General features: G+C 39.2%; 1 protein-coding gene across 2 annotated transcripts in view; it reads left to right on the forward strand.

Annotated features, from left to right (window-relative positions):
• USP40 (ubiquitin specific peptidase 40) overlaps positions 1-19,588 on the forward strand; it is a 3,368,940-nt gene that overhangs the window by 1,075,452 nt on the left and 2,273,900 nt on the right. For both annotated transcript variants that reach the window (XM_044075047.1, XM_044075048.1), the window contains one exon: positions 3,680-3,784. In XM_044075047.1, coding sequence (XP_043930982.1) covers positions 3,680-3,784 — 105 coding nt within the window. The remainder of the gene's footprint in view (positions 1-3,679; positions 3,785-19,588) is intronic.

A 19,588-nucleotide genomic window follows, 5' to 3' on the forward strand; every position in this document is an offset into this window, starting at 1 on the left:
CTGATAGAGGTTTCGGTATAGAAAAGACTGGTTGCAATAAAGAGCTTTGAATGTGTTTGACTTACTCGTATGATGTGGCTCCTGTATGTGAAATTATTAAAAGGCACTGGTGTATTTTAATGTCTAATGCCAAATGTAGGAATATACTTGATAGTGAGCCACATTTTTTTCTTTAAAAATGCTCCCTCTCTAAAGAAAATGCTATGTTATAAATCCTTGGCTACTAAGAATATTCATGATAGCTTAGGCAGAAGAGGAAGGGAAAGGGGACTTATCCCTGTAATGGTTGTAATGTCTATAAATATATTAGTACTGATGGTTCTTTTATACACCCTGTCAGTTGTAAAGTGTTGGAATTTGGTTTATTTGCTAACTGTAGTACCCAGAATGTGGTATATATGGCTGTTTGCCAGGTCTGCAATTGTTATTATGTAGGAAAAAAACATTAGATGTGTAAGAGATCATATTAGAGAAGATCTTTATAGCATTAATAGTCAGGACACGAAGAATGCCCTAGCTCAGTGGTTCCGAAACTTTGCAAGCTGGAGGACCCCTTTTACAAACGAAAAAATTTTGACAGACCCCTATCGGCAGCGGTACACACATGTTACATTTGGATCAGTCCCTAAACTCCCCAATCAGCTCCACCACCACCACACAGCCATTTCAGTGTCCCATTACTTGGCTAATTCTCCCTGGTTGCCATAAACGCTGTTCAAAATTCTCAGTGTGCATACTGTTTTCTGCTTTACTTCTAAAATTATTACATATGTTTGGAGTTGATTTAAAACTTTTATTTCAGATTTTTATAGCACAAACACTGACGGACATTTGCTAAAGCTAAACAGACATTTGTTAAATCTAAACAAAGCAATATAGTCTCAATGAAACAAACTTAACATTACAACTTCTCTGCCTTTGAAACTCACATTTACTGAAACAGCATTGAAACCCACATTCAAAGAAAATGCATCTGGTCAGTGGTGGATTATGTTTACCTTTGGGCTGTTTTCAAAGCATAGGTCCCTTGCAAACATTTTTAGGAGCATGCAAAGTTATTTGATTCACCTTCCTGAGTGTATAATTAAATTTTAATACACAATAATTAAATTATATCCCTTGTATAATACAGCACCACTTGGTAGTACGTGTTTTAAATGTGTATTTCACATTTTTCCAGTAAGCAGTAAAAAAAACATGTGAACCAATAATGACAAACCCGTCCAATTGAGAACATTTCAACCATAAAGGGCCACTCAGACTTCTGTCATTACAATCCACCAATATCAGTCAATATGCACAATCTCTGCAGAAGTAAGTCATCTAAATAATTACACCTTGAAGAGATCTGTAACTAATGAAAAGTTTGCTGCTAGCAAACAACTTTATTTCAGTGTTTCATCTACAAATTCAGTGCCTGCTGCCCTTGAAGTATAAATTGCCTACTTAAAAAATGGTAAGCTGGTAATTTTGCATGGATGGCAAACTGAAAACAGGTTCATAGTTACTAGGCATCTCATCCAAAAGGGGACGTATTCAGGACTTCAGTACCCACCCCCTAAAAATGCAAAATAGTATCAACAATCCATCAGTATGCTGTAGAAGTAGAAACCACAGCCTTCTGCATTAAAATGCAAGCATGCTACCTGTTGTGCTACTAACACTTCTTTAAAAGGCTGCACCACAGTAATGATACTATTTGCTAACTAGCTAAACAAATCTGTTGCACATTGTAAACAGACTTAGCATGAGCAGCAGTAAACTTCTCTTCCCTTGAAGCTCACAATTCCTTGAAAATGCACTTGAAACTAAATTTCTTGAAAAATGCACCTGCCATAATGTAGGGACAGAGAGCCAAAACTAAGGGCACATTTTAATTTTTGGTCTTGTAAACTTAGAAAGTTAATAGAACAGCAAGTTTTGCATTAGTGCAAATTATTTGAAGGCTATGAAGCCCGATGCTGAAATGTCTGCCATTATTTTCTTACTTCGGTCATCAATGATTTTTCAGGGATTTTCCAGAAAAACACAATTTTATTAGAAACAGACTGAAAATATGAGGCAAAAATGTGGACATTCTGCAAAAACCTGGACAGCTGAAGGGTATGCTGCTTACCTCTTGCACACACTTCTTTCACACACACACACACACACACACACACACACACACACACACACACACACACACACAATACCTCTCAACCTCTTCAGTGCAAGAAATATGGACAAACCCTGTCATAGTGTGGGGGACAAAGGGCCAAAGCTAAGGATACATTTTAAATATTGCTCTTATAAACTTAGAAAGTTGATAGAATGACAAGTTTTGAATTAATATGAATTTTCTGAAACATTTGAAATCTAAAGCTCAAAAGTATAGCATTATTTTCTTCAATCCTCAATGATTTGTCAGAGAAACCCCATTTTATGCAAAACAGACCAAATAAGGCAAAAATCTGGCACACTCTGCGAATATCTAGTAAACTGACAGCTGCACTCAGGCACCGCTTCTTATTAAAGCCTCGATTAAAAAAAAAAAAAAACCTTCAAGTTCTGTCAACAAGATCATCCAGATTGATCATCAGCTCTGCATTAATTTCTATTTGCTGGCAAAAGGGAGAGAGCAGACCCATACCCATACAGCGACCAACATAAATACTGGACCTGTCTTACTTGTAGGGAACAGAACAGTTGTTTAAATTTCCCTCCAAGTTTTAACTGCTGGCAGAAAACACAGGGCAAGTGAGCAACTGCTCAGCATCTGCCACAAACATGGAAGTTGTTCCTTCTTCTCCTCTAAAAACTAAGGGCAAGCAGCTGCTTATCCACTGCTCAGCTGCAAACAGGGATGTTTCTTTTTTTTTTTTTTTTTAAATAAATTGTGGATAAGTGGTGCAACCTTTCTTTCTCTACTTGGTCGGGTCATGGATGATGCCCGAAAGCCAGGTGGGTGCAAGTGAACTTGCAGACCCCTTGAGTTTATCATATGGCCCCCAGTTTCAGAAACACTGCCCTAGCTAAACACATTATGAAGAAGGGTACTGTACATAATTTTAGATTTATGGTTATTGACAAATTTTTGGTACAGGTAGAGGAGGTGATGTTAGAACTTTAACTGAACAACTTGAAATTAAGTGGATTCTTAGGTTAGCAGCCCACAGAGAGAAAGGGCTAAATTAATTTGTCCCTTTAAGACCTGTATTGAGGCCAAGGGGCTTGAAACATTAATTTGTGATTTTTAAATATTAATACTAACTTGTTTTTATCTTTTTAGATCTGATGAAGTGCAGAGTAGCAGTGTGAAAGTGCTCATCATTTATTTTTGTACCTTGTTTGTATTTTTATTAAAGTGTGCACGCCCCCTAACAGCATCTGTGGTTTCTTGTTTACTTGTTTATTTTCTTTGAAGATTGTTGACTGCTCCATTTATTGTATTGTTGTAAAATACAAAAGTAAACAAAAAACATACTGTAGCCATTGTTTTCAAAATGCTGCACACACTGTAATCTGCTTCCTCCACATCCTGGGCTGGGCTTGAAATTGGTCATTGTAGATCAGTGTTGTACCTAGAAAAAAAACTTGAATAAATTAAGTAGGATGTTGTAAAAGACATACAGAATTTTTTCATCCTAAGTATATTCATTCAGTCATTTATGACACTTTGGTTTTTGAAATGTTGCAGGATGAAGAACTGATGACAGATTCTAGTGTGAAAGATAAGAAAGAGTCCACAAATCAGCCGGTTACAGACGGACCTTTGACAAAGTTAATTGCCTTGATGCCACAGGTATTGCATTGTCTAGCCTTTCCAGTCTTTTATTGCATTCTTTAGTAGTTGTATATTTGAGTCAAGATAGCTGTGCCATTTTTACTGTAGACCTGAAGGTAAAATATATCCACATTGTTTTTATGTATGACTGTGCTGTTTCATAAGCGATTTGTTAAAACATTCAGTGTAAAGTAGTCCCTGTACTACTTAAAAGACAAGTAGATCTCTGACAATAACTTATTTTATTCAATGATCGTAGTAATTTTTACAGATCCAAGTAGCATGACATTGTAAAGAACCTGATTACCAAAAAACTGTAATTTGAACAGTTTAAAGTCTAGTAAGTTATGAACTACTCTTAGTACTAACCAGACAGCAGTTTTGAGTTCTCTTATATTAAGATTTGTTCTAAAGGTGCTAAAACAGGCAGTTGTTGACTGATCACTACATGTTGTTGTCAGAGCTGGATCGTGGTCAAATAGCCCCTTAGTTGAGGTAATTGAACCCCCCCCCAGAGCACCCCTCCCTGCACCAACCCCCTCCCCAGCCATTCCAGTGTTCCATTATTTGGCTGTTTCTCCCTATTTACTATAAACACTGTGTGGAGTCTGCATGTCCTCCCCGCGGTCGAGTGGGCATTCGAAAGACATGCGTTGAATGGGCGTGCCTTCGTTGAAGGTTGGGCGTCGGGCTGGCAACTCGACACCATAAAAACCAACTGCCAATCATTAGTGGACCGGCGTTTCGCTGTAGTGACCCCTAACCATGAAAAGCCGAAAGTCAAACAACAACAGCTGTTCAAACTTGTCAGTGTGCATGCTGTTTTCTTATTTACTTCTACAGTGATTACAGATATTGAAATAAAATAGCACAAACACTGATAGCCATTTGGTAAACAGACAGTGCAGTCTTACAGTGAAAACATGCTTAGCATGAGCAGTAAACATCTCTGCCTTTGAAATTCTAATTAATTGAACAGCATTAAAACACGCGTAGGTTCATAGGACGATACTAGGCTATTGGTCTGGAGGCCCTTATAAGCCTAGCCAAGAATTTATTTATTATGTATTTATTTAAATTTGTTTACTGGGCAAATGTCTGACTGGGCAAAGATAGCCCATTTTCAGTGGAGACCTGGAGAAAAAAGCAACAGTGCATACGCTTAATTATACAAGAAAAAGAATATAGAATCTCCAGTACATACACTTAGTTATGCAAGTAGAAAGAAAGAAACAATTTAGAATGTTTACATACTATACTATTGTTACAGCTGTCGATCAAAGTGTAGTAAAAAGGTTACAAAAAAGCATTGTGATTATTGATTACACACATTTTTTTTTTTTTTTTTTTTTTAAGTGTCAGATGATAAGGTGGTATCCCTGAAAGGGGATATGAGAGAGTGATTGAGAAGCAGAAGTGGAGGATAGATGTAGAAAGAGATTAGTCTGGTGGAGTACAGGAGCATATCCAGTGAGTCAAGAAGTATTTTAGGACTTGGTTGAAATTATGAGTGTTACTGATGGCTAGTAAATGTTGAGGTAGAGAGTTCCAGTATTTAGAGATTTTGCAACCGTTTAAGGAGTCACCATATGAGTTGTGAGATTTGTTAACTTTGAGTAGTACCAAGAATTGCACCCATGTCCCATAAAGTCAGCACCTGTTTTCCCTGTCCAGCAGGGACACAGGTGGGATCCCAGGGGTATATTTTCTGTTTCCCATCCAGTCGTCCAGGTTCCTTTTAGAGGGCTAATGAGGTACTCTGCTTGACATGGAGAGGGAGTCTATTCCACAGATGGGGAGTCCTCTATCCCGCCGACAAGTTCTGTTAATGTCACAGACCAGGTTGAGGCCTTGCGTGTGGATTGTGCGAGTGGAGTTTGACTTATGGATATGCAGCAACTCCATCAAGGCTGAGTCTGAGATGGCCTTGTATGCCAGACACAAGTCACCTTTGAGCTATCTGTACGAGACTGAGTAGAGGGACAGGGCTTTTAGCCTATCTGTATAGGATAGGTGTTTAAGACCCTGGATTTTTCTGTTCAGGAACCTCTGTGATCTCTACAACTGCTGCATGTGCTTGGCAGAGTACATGCCGAAAGGGGGCATTGGTACTCAATAATGGGTCTGATAAGGGAGGAGTACAGGGATATGACTTCCTTGTTCCTGGATGAAATACCCTTGCTTATAAGGTGGGCCATGTAGAAAGTGTAGAAAGCCTTCCATACAACAGAGGCAGCATTGTGGCCAAAAGTCAGGTTGCTGTCAACCTGGGTGCCCAAGTCCCTCACGACTGATTGTGTGGTTAGTACATTGTTGTTAATGTTTTAATTAGTGGGGATGCCATTATCCTCAAAGGGGATAATGATGTATTTCTTGGCATTCAGTTTGAGGCCATGCTTCTGGCACCAGTCATTAGTTTGGGTAAGGCCCTCTTGGAGGATGTTCACATCACTAGGGGAATTTGACAGTGCCCAGCTTGCAGTTATCTGCAAACTTGGTCAGCCAAAGACCACTGGTTTTGGCTTGCACCTCAGAAAAGTATATCCCAAACAAGAGAGGCCCCAAAACCGATCATTGGTGTATGACGTTTGTTACAGGTCTACTACTAGAGGTGGCTTCCTCAAATTTGACCGGTGTATGACGTTTGTTACAGGTCTGCTACTAGAGGTGGCTTCCTCAAATTTGACTGAGTGGGTTCTGTCAGTGATTAATTGATCCAGTTAGCTACCCTGAAGAAAAATGCATCTGCCCTAGTGGAGGATTAATTTTACCTTTGGCCTTGGGCTGTTTTCAAACCATAAGCTGCTTGCACACATTTTAGGGCCATGCATACATGTATGTGTTCTTTGATTCACCTTCCTGATTGTATTAAATTATATTCTGTGTATAATACAGTACCACGTTTTATAATGTATTTTAAATTTGTAGTTTTGAACATTCTTCCTGTAACCAATGAACCACTAATGACAAAACTACCCATTTCAGAAAATTTCAACTGTAAAAGGCCACTCAAAACTTCTCTCATTACAATCCACTGGTATCAGTCAGTAAGCACAGTATCTGCAGAAGTTAAAAGTCATCCCGAATAATTCCACGTTAAAGAAATCTGTAACTAATGAAGAGGTTGCTACTGGCAAACAACTTTACATTTCATTGTTTTGTCTAGAAATTCAGGGCCTGCTTCCCTTGAAGAATTAACTGCCTGTGCTTCATTAAAAAAAATTTGCTAAGCTCGTAATATTGCAATATGGAATGAATGAATGACAAACCGACAACAAGTTCACAGTTACTAGGCATCTCATACAAAGGAGGACACACACTTAGGCGTGCAGAACCCTTTTCACCCCCTTAAAGTGCACCACATAATCAGTAGTCAAAAGTGCACTGCAATATCACCACTCCATCTACATGGTGTGGGAGTAGAATCCACAGCCTTCTGCACCAAATGCATTTATGTTACTAACATTGCTGCAAATTCTGCAGCACAAACAGTGACTGCCATTTGCTAAACAAAACAGTTAGTTGCATATTGAAAACAGACTTGTTATGAGCAACAGTAAACTTCCCTTCCCTTGAAACTCACAGTTCCATGAAAACGCAGTGAACCTCATAATCCCTTGAAAGTGCACTGAAACTCATAATTTCCTGAAAATGTACTGAACCTCAAACTCACAATTCCATCAGCAGTTTGGTAGTTGGTGTAGAGGATTCAGGCCCTTGTCTCCTGTAACCAAGTTACAGGGTCAAGCCTGATCAAGTTGGGTGGGAGGTTGGCGTAATGGTTAAGGTGCTTACCTTAGAAACACAAGGTGCAGGGTTTGATTCTGAGGGGTAATTGGCTAGGCTTAAAATGGCCCATAAGGGCAGTTAGCCTAGTACTAACCTATGAACCTATGATTAGCCTGCTCCCCCACCCCAAAGTAGGGCATTACACACCATATCTCCATTACCTCTCAACCTCTTGACACAAGATATCTGGACAAAGGATAAAATAATGGGAGGGAGCCAAAGGCCCAAAAATAGGAACAGATTTTAAATATTACTCTTTTTAACTTAAGTTGCTAGGGTAATGGGATTTGTGTTACCATGCATTTTCTGAAGGATATGAAGTGTGAGACTCATGTATGTCATTATTTAGTGACTTCAGTCCTTCGTGATTTGCCAGAAAACCACAAATGTTATGAGAAACAGACTAAAAGTATGAGGCTAAATCAGGACAGTTGAGAGGTATGTTACACACAGACACAGACAGAGACACACACACACACACACTTTCTCTGTCAATGGAATGTATAGTTTAAATTCCACTTGGAAGTCTGGAATGTATTTACATCCATGTTGGTGTGTGTGTGTGAGACACTGATGGTCCTCCTTAAAGAAGAAGATACGGCCACTGCGGTGTTAAGAACTGCTTTTTTTTAGATTCAACTAACATTTTAATGTTGAAGCCTTCTGGACTTGTACCACCGCCTTAGCCATGGGGCGCTAGGCAACTATCTGTGTCGCCTAGTGCTGGATCCAGCTCTGGTTGGTGTGTTTTCTGACTTTAACCTTACTAGTGGCACTGTGGTAATCTGCAGTTATATTAAGTAAACATAGTCTTTTTCCTTAACGAGTAGGTTCCACAACTAAGTAAAAAACAACAAAAGTACCAAAGTCCAACACGGCAAACTGTCAATTTAAATAAAATAAAAACTTTAATTCAGAACAGTAAGTGCTTTCACAGTGTATCAAACCGCTTTTTCAGACTGATTCTTGCAAATACACTCTAGGTTTAAGTAGCTTGCATAAAAAAAAAAAAAATTCAAGCTACTTAAGCCTAGTGTGTACTTGCAAGAATCAGTCTGAAGAACCGGTTTGATACACTGTGAAAGCACTTACTGTTCTGAATTAAAGTTTTTATTTTATTTTATTTATCTTGCCAGTTTGTCATGTTGGACTTTGGTACTTTTGTTGTTTTTTACTTGGATTCTTTATTGTACCGGTCCATTCTTGTTCCTGGTAGTGTGCTTTTTACATAGGTTCCACAACTACTCTGGTATTTGGTTAAGTTGCTTCCACTTCTACCTATTTAGTGTTTTAGATCATCACCATATGGCATTCACTAAGACAAAGAATCAACAGTCTTCAAAATGTTGCATGTATTTTATTTGTTACCAGTCAGACTGCCTTGCTGTAGATATCCACTAAGGTATTAGAAAGTTGTTGTCACTTTATTAGTGTAGAAATCCCACCAGAAATGGAGAGTTAGTCACCCTTTAGCCAATCCACCCACAATTCAGTCAGCCGTCTAGCATCGGCATTACATTGAGAATGTTTACCTGTGTTTTCTTGGGCAGACCACTATTGACATTTATTGGCATTCTCTCTCTCTCTCTCTTGTATTTATACTGAGTATATTTTAATAAATTTGCCATGGTATAATTTGCATTTACATGTAAGCCTTTTCTCCCATGTGTAACATTTTGGACTTTAAAAGCTAAGTAAAAAGGCAGCTTCTCCATCCTTCCCTACCCCCTAATTTTTCTACATATTCCTTATTTCACGTTTTGTCAGTTCTGCTGTATCCTGTCTCTTTTATAATAATTTAATGTTTTACGTGGAAGATCAAAATCCTTTGCCAGTGTCCCATTTACTTTTCTTCACCTTCATCCCTGTAGCCATGCTCTGACATATTTCAGCATCTTGCATTTTTTTCCCACGTTTAGTAGAAATTTCAGAGCCATTATTTCTTTAAACATGTGTTATTCACTTCTTAGTCCATGCATATTTTTTCTGTTTTTTATTTCAGCTGTACTCATTGTTTTGTTTGGCCATAGATTGTCCAGTGCAATATTTATTTTTCTTCATAGGCTTTCTTTTAGCACCCTGTTTTCTTCCTCTGCCTTTCTTGCACATTCACTTCTACTTCATCAGTTCAGGATCAATTTTAGTCATTCCTTCACCCACAAGCTATAATGTACGAGGAGAAGGTTTCTGTTGCAGTAAATCACAGCGTTTGTGTCACTCACCAGAATGTAATACACACCAGTATAGGTCCGTTTTTGAGTCCACTGCTGTCATGACATCTTTAATAGTGACATGTTATTACTTCCATGTAAGTAGCATCAGTGGGTGCTCATATAATTTCTTCTCATCTCCTCAAAGCCATTCATTACTTGGTTGCATTTACTGATATGTTTCTTTGGTCTTAACTCATTCACACCATCAGCTGTGGAATGTCACCTATGGGAAGCCTACAAACATGATTACATTCCTGGGGATTTTTAAACATAAAACAGTAAATGCTGCTAAAAGCTGCGAACACTAGTATTGCTTGGTAAAAACTGTTAACTATGATAAAAAGTTAGTGCAGTCAAGTTCGTAAAGGTTAACAGACTGCCATTATACAGTGTAGTGTACCAATTTTTGCAGTGTAGTGTAGTATATTATATGTTGACAGTGGTGGTGTATTTTTTTTAATCTCCTACTATGGCTTTTCACACTGTGCTCTTCAGTAGTGAGTAGTTCACTCAGTTATGAAAGGATTTAGTATAAATATGATAATATCAATATTATATATTATATATATTTTATATGTGTATGTATTGTATATTATATTATTAGTATAATAAAAAGTGTGAAGAGGTGTTAATAATGTAGTGTGCCCTAGGCAAACAGTTATAATATTTCACTTTTTTCCCATTTAGTCTGTCTTTCACATTTTTCCTCTTATTATGCAAATCACTTGATTAAGGGCTACAACTCTATACAATGTCAGGATGCTGTAAGATGCTATGCATGTCAAGTTGAAATACACCAGAAGATGCTGTAAGTGTAAATAAGTTGGACTGTTTTTAGAGATTTTTTTCCAGAAAAATTACTTTAGTCAAGTATTTAGTTTCTTTTGTTTCCTTTTGAGAGTACTATTTTCTTTGTCAGTCAGTTGATAGCTAATGTACTTGTTTTAGATAAACTGCCCCTAAGATATCAGTCAAAACTAAATTTTGTTTGAGCAGAGAAACTAGGTAGGGGTGTCCTCTCTCCCACCTTTGTTATTTGCATTATATGTAGAACTATTGGCAAAGAAAATAAGGGACACAGAAATTCAAGGATATAATTGATATGGTAGTCAAGAAAGGCTGGCTTTGTTTGGAGATGACATTATTTTATGTCTGACAAAACCAGAAAGAGACATTACAGTCTTGTGGAACATACTGAGACCCTTTCAAACCTTTTCAAGATACAAAATTAATGAAACTAAAACAAAAGCAGTAGCGGTAAACTATGTACCTGTATACAAATTGGAGCAGCAATATCCATACTTATGGGGACATGAGAAAATTAAGTATTTAAGAGTATGGATTAAAGATGATACCAGTGTGACAGCTAAGGATAATGTGGGAAGAGACAAAACAAAAGATAATACAAAAACTGAGAAAATGGAATCTCTGTTATATGGATATCAGTAGTAAGATACAAGCAGTTAAAATGTTTTTAGTCCCTTTAGTTTTATGCACAGGTCAGGCATATTTTTATCAACCAGAGGAGAAGTTCTAGATAGTAATTAATAAAGAGCTGAAGGATTTTATATTGGAGGGGAAGACAGCAAGAGTCAAGTGGGATTAGTTTACTCTTCCAGTAGAACAGGGCAGATTGGGATTATCCGAGTTGAAGGGGTATATCAGAGCAACACAGTTAAGGTTCATATACATAGCAGAAGCAGAAAACTATAGTTCAAATTGGAAAGGTATGATGATGAAACAGGGGAAAGCTCAAGAAACATGGAGAGACTGAGACTTTGGATGCAGACCTTTAAGGAGATCAATAATAATCATACAGAATGTAATATTCATAAAGTAGCAGAAGGTATTCTAAGAACTAAGCCAATACGGGAATAGAGAAAGGAGATTCTGCCGAGAAGGATAACTGCAATTAGGGATACAGACAATAGGCAAGAGGGGGCGGAAATATATTGGAGAATAATTGGCAAAGGATCCAATGTATTCGGAGTAAATAACAACAAAGGGAAAGGTAAAAGAATGGGGAGACACCAAGAACTTATTTGGACTGCAGTTTAGAGATTGCCTTTCCATATCAAGGACTGATATTAGAGTATAAGCAAAGAGAAATAAATAGGGGGGTCTTAAATGAAAGACCAGCACTGGTAGAGTTTTTGGTAGACTCTAGAACAGAAGTTACAGTTAAGAAATAAATAATTAGTAGAGCATATAATATATTGCATGATAACTATAAGAATCAATCAGAGGAAGTTAGGAAGGATTGGGGAGAAAGATTGGATAAGCAATTCACAAAGAAACAATGGGGGGATATATGTATGTGTCCCAAATATGAAACAAAATCTAGAAGATTTAGGATCTTTGCCTGGAGGTGTTTACATAAGTATTTTTATACCGCAAGCAGGCTTCAAATATTTTTATCCTCAAGTAGACAGCAAATGTTGGAGGTGTGATGGGAAGCAAGAGGTAACTAGGAACATATTTTCAGGGAGTGTAATGAGTTTGCAGACTTTACAGATTCCATGCAGTCTGGACAGTCAGAGTTGCTAGGTGAGCAAATTGGAGTAACTAAGGAAAATATTTAGCTATGATACAGAATCAGAATTGCCAAGACATAATAAGGCTTTGCTGAGTCTAATTATGATGGCTGCCAAAAAAGCAATTACTAGAAAATGGAAATCAAAGTCTAAACCAACTTTACTAGAAGTAATGAAGATAGTAACATATCTACAACAACTGGAAATGCAATCTTTAGAAAAGGGTAGGAGCAAATTACGTAGGAAAAAATGGGAAATGTGGGATCAATGCATGCAAAGGAGGAACAAGGTTTAAAACAAGGTAGGACTTGAATGAGTTATGTAATTGTTGATTGACAGTGACTGGTTATGTTAAAAGTGATGTATAATGTTTGCAGCTACAATTGTGTTGGCACAGTTCCGTAAGGTATAATGTTTGAAACTGAGATTGCGAAATTATGGTTTGTTTTCATTTATGTAAATGCAAGATTGCCTTTGTCGTGCATAAAAATTTAATAAAAATGTTTTTTGTTTAAAAAAACAAAAAAAAAAACCCTGAATTTTGTTCAGGGGAAACCAAGGTTCTTATGGTTGTGAACACTTTGAGAAGGCAAAAAGACTTGTGTACCTCCTCAGGCATTCTCTCAGCCTTAACTCCAGGAATTCATGAATCTTTGGTACATTTTGTTGTTCAGGATTTATTGTTTCTAACATTAGACTTTGAGCTGTTCTCCAGATTATTCCCCCATGATTTACTGTATGGAATTCAGGCCATGTGCTTGACCCATTAGTGCTGGATCCTTGAGTTGCATTAATTGATGCCCTTCCTTAGTTCAGTGTTGCAGTATTTTCAAATATTACCACTACTGAGAATATTCTTTGCTGGCTCTCCACCAGCATTAACAATGAAATCATAATTTTGGGTTTTTTTCATAAATTTTATTTCCAAGCTAACTTTTTCATTCTCTGACTACATTTACCCCCCCCCAACTCACCTCCTCTCCTCCTCCCCTCCCTCCCTCCCTTTACCTCTCTCTCTCCCACCACACCACCCCACCCCTCCAATACACTCCACCTTTCTCCTACTTTCTCTTTAAAATCCTTCCCCCACATCTACTAAAGAAGCTGATCCAGAAACTAAAGTTGCAGCTCTTCCCTATCTCTTAGACAATCATCTGCTGACTCCAACCCAGCATGGCTTCAATGCATTCTGTATGGACAATGGATGAAAACAAAACCATCTAGCATTAAAATGCCTCTAAACCCAAATTAATGGTTTTACTCCACACCCACTACTAAAAGAACTCTCTCTTCCTCATTCCTTGTTCCGCATCACACCATTGCATTGCTCTCTCCACAAAAAAACATGTTAGAACTACCACAACCAACTCATATATTCTCAACTCACTCTTGCCCACAAGCTCATCCTCTTAAACCTTGCTATGTCCATCTCTTTCCAATACTTTTAAATGTACAGTGTAATTGTATTATTATGATATTTTTTTGCTCTAACAGTGTAATTGTATTGTATTGATAACTTGATTGATTGCTTTTTTATATTATTTGTATAACTATATAACCTTGTTAATGGAGCTTTTCTATCCTGGTAAACCAACTACAAATAAATAAATAAATAAATAAATAAATTATATTGCCAAAGTCGGCATACCAAAACCAAAAAAAACTTACATACATTCATACATCCAGAGTATGACAGAAACCTGTGGGCATAGGAGTTTATAAGTGGGTATAGGAGCTTAAGATCCTAGGATTATCGTGCCACCAGTCTGAAGTCAAGATCTTTGCAAGATCACTGTTGCAGTATTTCAGTACTATTAGGTTATCTTGCCAAAGTCGGCTTAACAAAGCCAAAAGAAAATCCATACATTCATACATCCAGTGTATGACCGAATCCCATGAGAGAATAGTGGTATATAAGTGGATATAAGAGCGTAATCCTTAGATTATCTTGCCAACAGCCTGAAAGCAAGGTCTTTGCTACTGTCAGTCTGTTTTCTGCATTGTTGTTGGCTGCTACTGTTGCCTACACTTATTCAGATAAATATCTCATTGGAGAAGCTTCTTTTTCTTGTATTTTTAATTAAAAGATTTGTTAAACATCAGCTAAGAGAGGGAAGTGTGACTGTGGTAGGTAGATACCTTTTAAGGACCTCCATTTCCACTGTTTATTTTATCTAGGGGTTGAATGGGGTTGCAGTAACTGTCAGATCTGTCAGTCTTTTGTTCCTAAGATCCTCCATAATTGACTTTCCTCATTAAACACTTAGATAAAAACCCAACATCTGAAGCACCTCGGGCAGTCCAAGATGGTGGAACCCTTGGCTGCTGACAACCTGATTACATCAAAAAAGTTGCTCATGAAGGCTTGGCCTGAACTGTCTGCTCCCCAGTCTGATTGGGACACATCTGTTGATATGCTACAGGAATCCACAATTTATCTGAATCCGTTTCAGACACCTGCTGTCTTGAACACTGGAGGTTGGCATTTGTTTGACTCTCATATTTCCCATGAGCCTATTCATATTAGTAACGTTGAGAAGGGAAAACCAAGGGTGATTGTCTCAGAGGGACCAGAGACCATTTCTCAAATCCTTGTGTAGGAAGAGGTGCCCAGTACTTTGAAGTCTGCCAGGGTTCCTATTTGCTGTGCTTGGTAAAGTCAGATGTCACCCCTAAGAAGAAGAAACGGATAACTAAAAATGTTTCTCCTGTTCAGATGTCTCAGGAAAAGGAATGGGAGGAGTTCTTACAGGATCTATATAAGGCCATTTTGTCACTGAATCCCCCTTAATTCTTTTCATCTCCTTACTTTCCTCTTTTCCTCAGAAAAGACCGCATGAATTTTCATCTGAGGAGGAAGAGGAATCTGATACTGATGGGTATTCCTTAGCGTATTCATCATAGATTCATTTTCCTGGTCCATTTGCCTCTCATATTGAGGACACCTTGTCCTCTAACACCCCCATTGAGGAAATCTCATTTGGGGAAACAATAACTAAAATTATGCAGCATTTTGATTGGGAATGTAAACAGGTATCTGATGTGCAAAAAAGATGCTATAACTTGTTGCCGGTAGGGGCTGCTGTGCTTTACTTCTGCTGCTTCTGATTCACAGCCTCCAGTACCCAAGAAGCCTCATATTTTTTTTTTTTTTTAAGGTGCCCGAGGATTTTAACTTTCTTTACAAAAATCCTCTTGCAGATCCTTGTGCCTTCTCCATTTCTACTGACAAACATACTAAGCTTCTGTCAGCAGCTGATAATGTCCTTCTATATCACTGTTGCAGTATTCTTCATCCCAAGGATCTGCTGCCAAGGGTAGCCAAATACCCGGGTCAGTGTACCAAAGCCTTTAGATCTTTTATGGCAGGATGTCACACGCATGCTCCCCTCACAAGATGTAGGGTATAAAGGTGCTGTACAGCTGCAGTTACCCAGAAGTTCTTTGCTGCCAGTCAGAATACCATTATTGCTCATTGGTCTGAACACTCTTTGCTGTTTGGGACTGCTGTTGCTGATATGTTTGTCTGTTCAAGAAAGAGGTAAAGCTTTACAGGACCATGAACATATTTTTGTGTTCCCTATCCCTAAATTCCAGAGGAACTAGCCTACAAGTTCTGTGTTTGTAGGCAGCCTTGCCAGGCTACTAAATAGAAGAAGGCTAGTAGGCAGGCTCCTCCTGCTAGGTCTTCTGAGGCTCCTGTGATCCAGAAGCCTCCTTTATCTGACAAGTCTGCTTCTGTTCGACATTTTGCCTCCCCCCCAATCCTTGGCCAGATTCTGTTGTCCCTTCATCTCTCTCACCCTCTGCCTTCCATATTGGCAGCTCATTATCTCAGATTCTTGGGTCCTGTCCATCATCTATCAGGGTTACGTTATGGTGTGGAAGTCTCTCTTTCTTTTTCAGGGATTCCTCAACCTCTTCAAGAGCAGTTTCCCCATTTCTCAGAGGTTCTTGTCTAGGGTGGACCAGGTAACAAGTAGAAAAGGGATTTTATTCCAGAATGTTTCTGGTTCCTTGGAAGAAGGGTACTTGGAGGCCTATCGTGGAGCTCTTCTTGCTCAGCACCTTTCTCAAAGTTTCTTTTCAGATACTTTCTCTTCAAACCCTGTTTCCTCTGTTGTGACCCCAGGCTTCTCTGGAATCTTTGGATATGAAGGTTGCTTACCTTCATGTTTCTGTTCCTATTCACCCTCTTTTGAGGAAGTTTTTATGTTTCTCTGTTTCTTCCTCTCATTTTCAGTTCTTTGCTTTGGTGTTTGGCCTCTCTACTATCCCAAAGATATTCACAAAAAGGTAAGTTCCTGTTGCAGGCTCCAAGGCATTCAGAGTTTTCCTTATTTACATGACCTGTTAATTCATGCACTTTCTCCCAGTTGCTTGTTACAGGCTGTGGAGTTCACAGTATCTCTCCTTCTCAGCTTTCAGAAGTTTGTTCTGACTTCCTGTCAGGATCATGTATATCTGGGCTGCAAGATTCAGACAGTGCCAATGTTGGCCTGTTTTCCACCTCCAAAAGTTTTGCCCTTGACAACTTTCATTCAGTCTCCTCTTCCTGCCATTCCAGCCAAGGAGTTACTTCGATCTCTAGGATTCATGGCCTTTTCTATTCCAGTGCTGCTTCTTGCCAGACTGTACATGCGGAAGCTTCGATGGTGTCTCAAGTCAGTTTGGCTTCAGCATTGTCACCCTCTGGATTTCAGAGTACCTCTCCTTCCCTATATAAAGCAGGAATTTGAGTTGTGGATTCAGTGACTTACCCTCAACCCAGGTCTGTCCTTTCAGCCTCAAGTTCCTTCTCAAGAACTGATCTGATGCTATCAGTGTCATTATTCCTCACAGGTGGGTCTAAGATCCAACCTCTGATCTGAGCCGGCAACTTCTCAGACAGATCCAGAGCTCAAGCTCCACCACATCCCATAATCCCTTGCTACCTTCTAACCCTCAGATCTCATTTGCTGCTGAATCACTCCATACGTGGTCCAGGCTCAAGCATTAGGATTTTTAGATAAGTGGTGTTTTGGCTTTCTTCTCTCCTTTTCTTCCTCCTTAAGTTGCTATTACTATCTTTAACTGCTTTCTTTTAGACTAGTTGTAGAGCGCCACAACAAGTTACTCCTCAAAGGCTTGGCACAGGATAATCACTGTCCTTGGACACCCCTTTCAAGTCTTCTCTGGAGCTAAAGAGACCTCCTCCTACCTCTGGGGTGTCCTCTTCCTTACTCCCTAAAAGCAGAGGCTCTCAGATTGCAGATCCCTGGATCCAAGTCCAGCCTTTTCGGCATCAGAGCCAAGATCTGCAGTTCCCATTTCTTTGGAGCAGGCTCTTGGATCTAAGGCCTCATTGGATCGGAGGTCTTTGGATCTAAGTAAAGGCAGGCCATCCCCAGATCCAACCAGTTTGTTGGATCCATCTTATGCGGCTCCCAGGTCTTTGGATCCGATCCTATTGCTATAGAGGGTTCCCCTTCCGGTTCCTCCAGTATGCTGGATCCGAGACATCGGAGCCAATCTACTTCTCAGAGCCATATGACTTTGGGATCCAAGGCCAGATCCCCAGCAGTATCTGGCCATTCTTCAGCTTCATCCAGATTGTCCAGAAGTCTCCTTCCCTCAGACATGGATAGGATGATGAGTTTCCTCAAAGCCCAAATTGAGTTGGGCTTGCTTCTCTCCCCAGCCCATAGAGCTAGGGGACCCTACCCATGCACAGGTCTCCACACTCCTCTTCCAGTCCAATAGGTTTTGGAATGTCAGTACCCAGAGATTCATAGTGAAAGGCTGACAGTGTCTAGTAACCCCCTCTTCTCAACACTGTCAGGGTCCCTGGTTGTCTCTGTTCCACAACCATCGGACCAGTGTGGGCCTCTTCTCTGAGGGGTCGGTGCTTGTTCCATAGGGGTGGGTTCATTTCTGGGTCCTCTCCCTTCCCTTGGGGGCTTTGGAGTGGGACAGCTCAGGGCCGATATTGTACGGAGGCTTTCGCACTGCGTCAGGGTCCCTTCTCCCTTCCCAGGTGGCCCTGGCCACTGGGATTGGGAGGAGGGCTTTGTCTAGTCTGTCGGCCTTCTGGGCAGTAGAGAGGACCTTCTGCAGTTTGGTAGTTAACTCTTCTTCTTTATTTATTTTATTTATTTTATTTTATTTTACATTTGTTAACCAGGATAGGCCAACTGGATATATGTCCATTTTCAGCAGAGGCCCGGGGAGAAAAGCTCCCAACAGTAAAATAACATCATTACATATCACAAAAACATCATTACATATCTCGAACAGCATGATAGAATATTTGCGGAAGAACATTTAGACATTGATAGAATATTTACAGAAGAACATCAAGTCAATCCATACATATAAAAAATTTTTTTTTTTTTTTTTTTTTTACATTGTCAATGAACTACCATTTGTAATAGTTTCGTAAACAGCAGTTGATACAGTTCAAAGTAGGGAAATAGTTGCAGTACAAAATAGGTTACATAGCATCTGTACATAATCTAGAGAAAGGATTAACCAAGCTTGATACAGTAGCAAGTCCATTTTGACCCCAGGTGTAGTTTGAGTTTAGTTTTGAACTGACCTAGAGAAGAGAGTGAGGTAATCTCAGGAGGTAGTAGGTTCCATGTTCTGCCTACAGAGTTAGTAAAGAGAGAGTCGCCGGCTAAGTTATTAGTTTCACATGTCTGGATAAGGAGTCTGCTGGAAGAACGCAATGGTCTAGGGTTGTTATACAGGGTGACCAGATTTTTGAGTGCAGGGGTGTTTTCAGGGTTGTATATAATTTTGTGGGTCATAACTAGTTGGTTATATAGTATTAGACTAGGTAGTTCGAGCCATCAAAGCTGAATTAGATTGATGCAGTGATGTCTCCTGAAAGGCAACCCAGTAGAAAACCTGGCGATGTGATTATAACAGATAGTGATTTTGTTCAGGGCAGTCTTACTAGTATTATGGAGAAGAGGGGATGCGTACAGGAGAGTAGAGAGAAAATAAGATCGAGCAATGGCAACTTTGGCTGGGAGAGTCAGAAAGCTTTTTATTCTATACAATGAGCCTAGTTTTTTATTGATGGTTTTGATCAATTGGTTGACATGTAGGTCAGATTTTAAGTTATTGTCGATGGTGACACCTAGTAGTTTTGTAGAATGGTCTGGTGAGATTATTGTGCCATCCTTTGCTTTGATTGTAAAGTTAATGGCGCTAGACCTTTGTGTTGGTAGGAATAGCAGCATTTTAGTCTTTTTGGGATTCAGTATCAGGCGACGATTGAAAAGCCAGTTTTCTATTGT

Source organism: Protopterus annectens, chromosome 6.part0, assembly GCF_019279795.1.
Source record: "Protopterus annectens isolate FY-2018-M chromosome 6.part0, PAN1.0, whole genome shotgun sequence".
Lineage (NCBI taxonomy): Eukaryota > Metazoa > Chordata > Ceratodontiformes > Protopteridae > Protopterus > Protopterus annectens.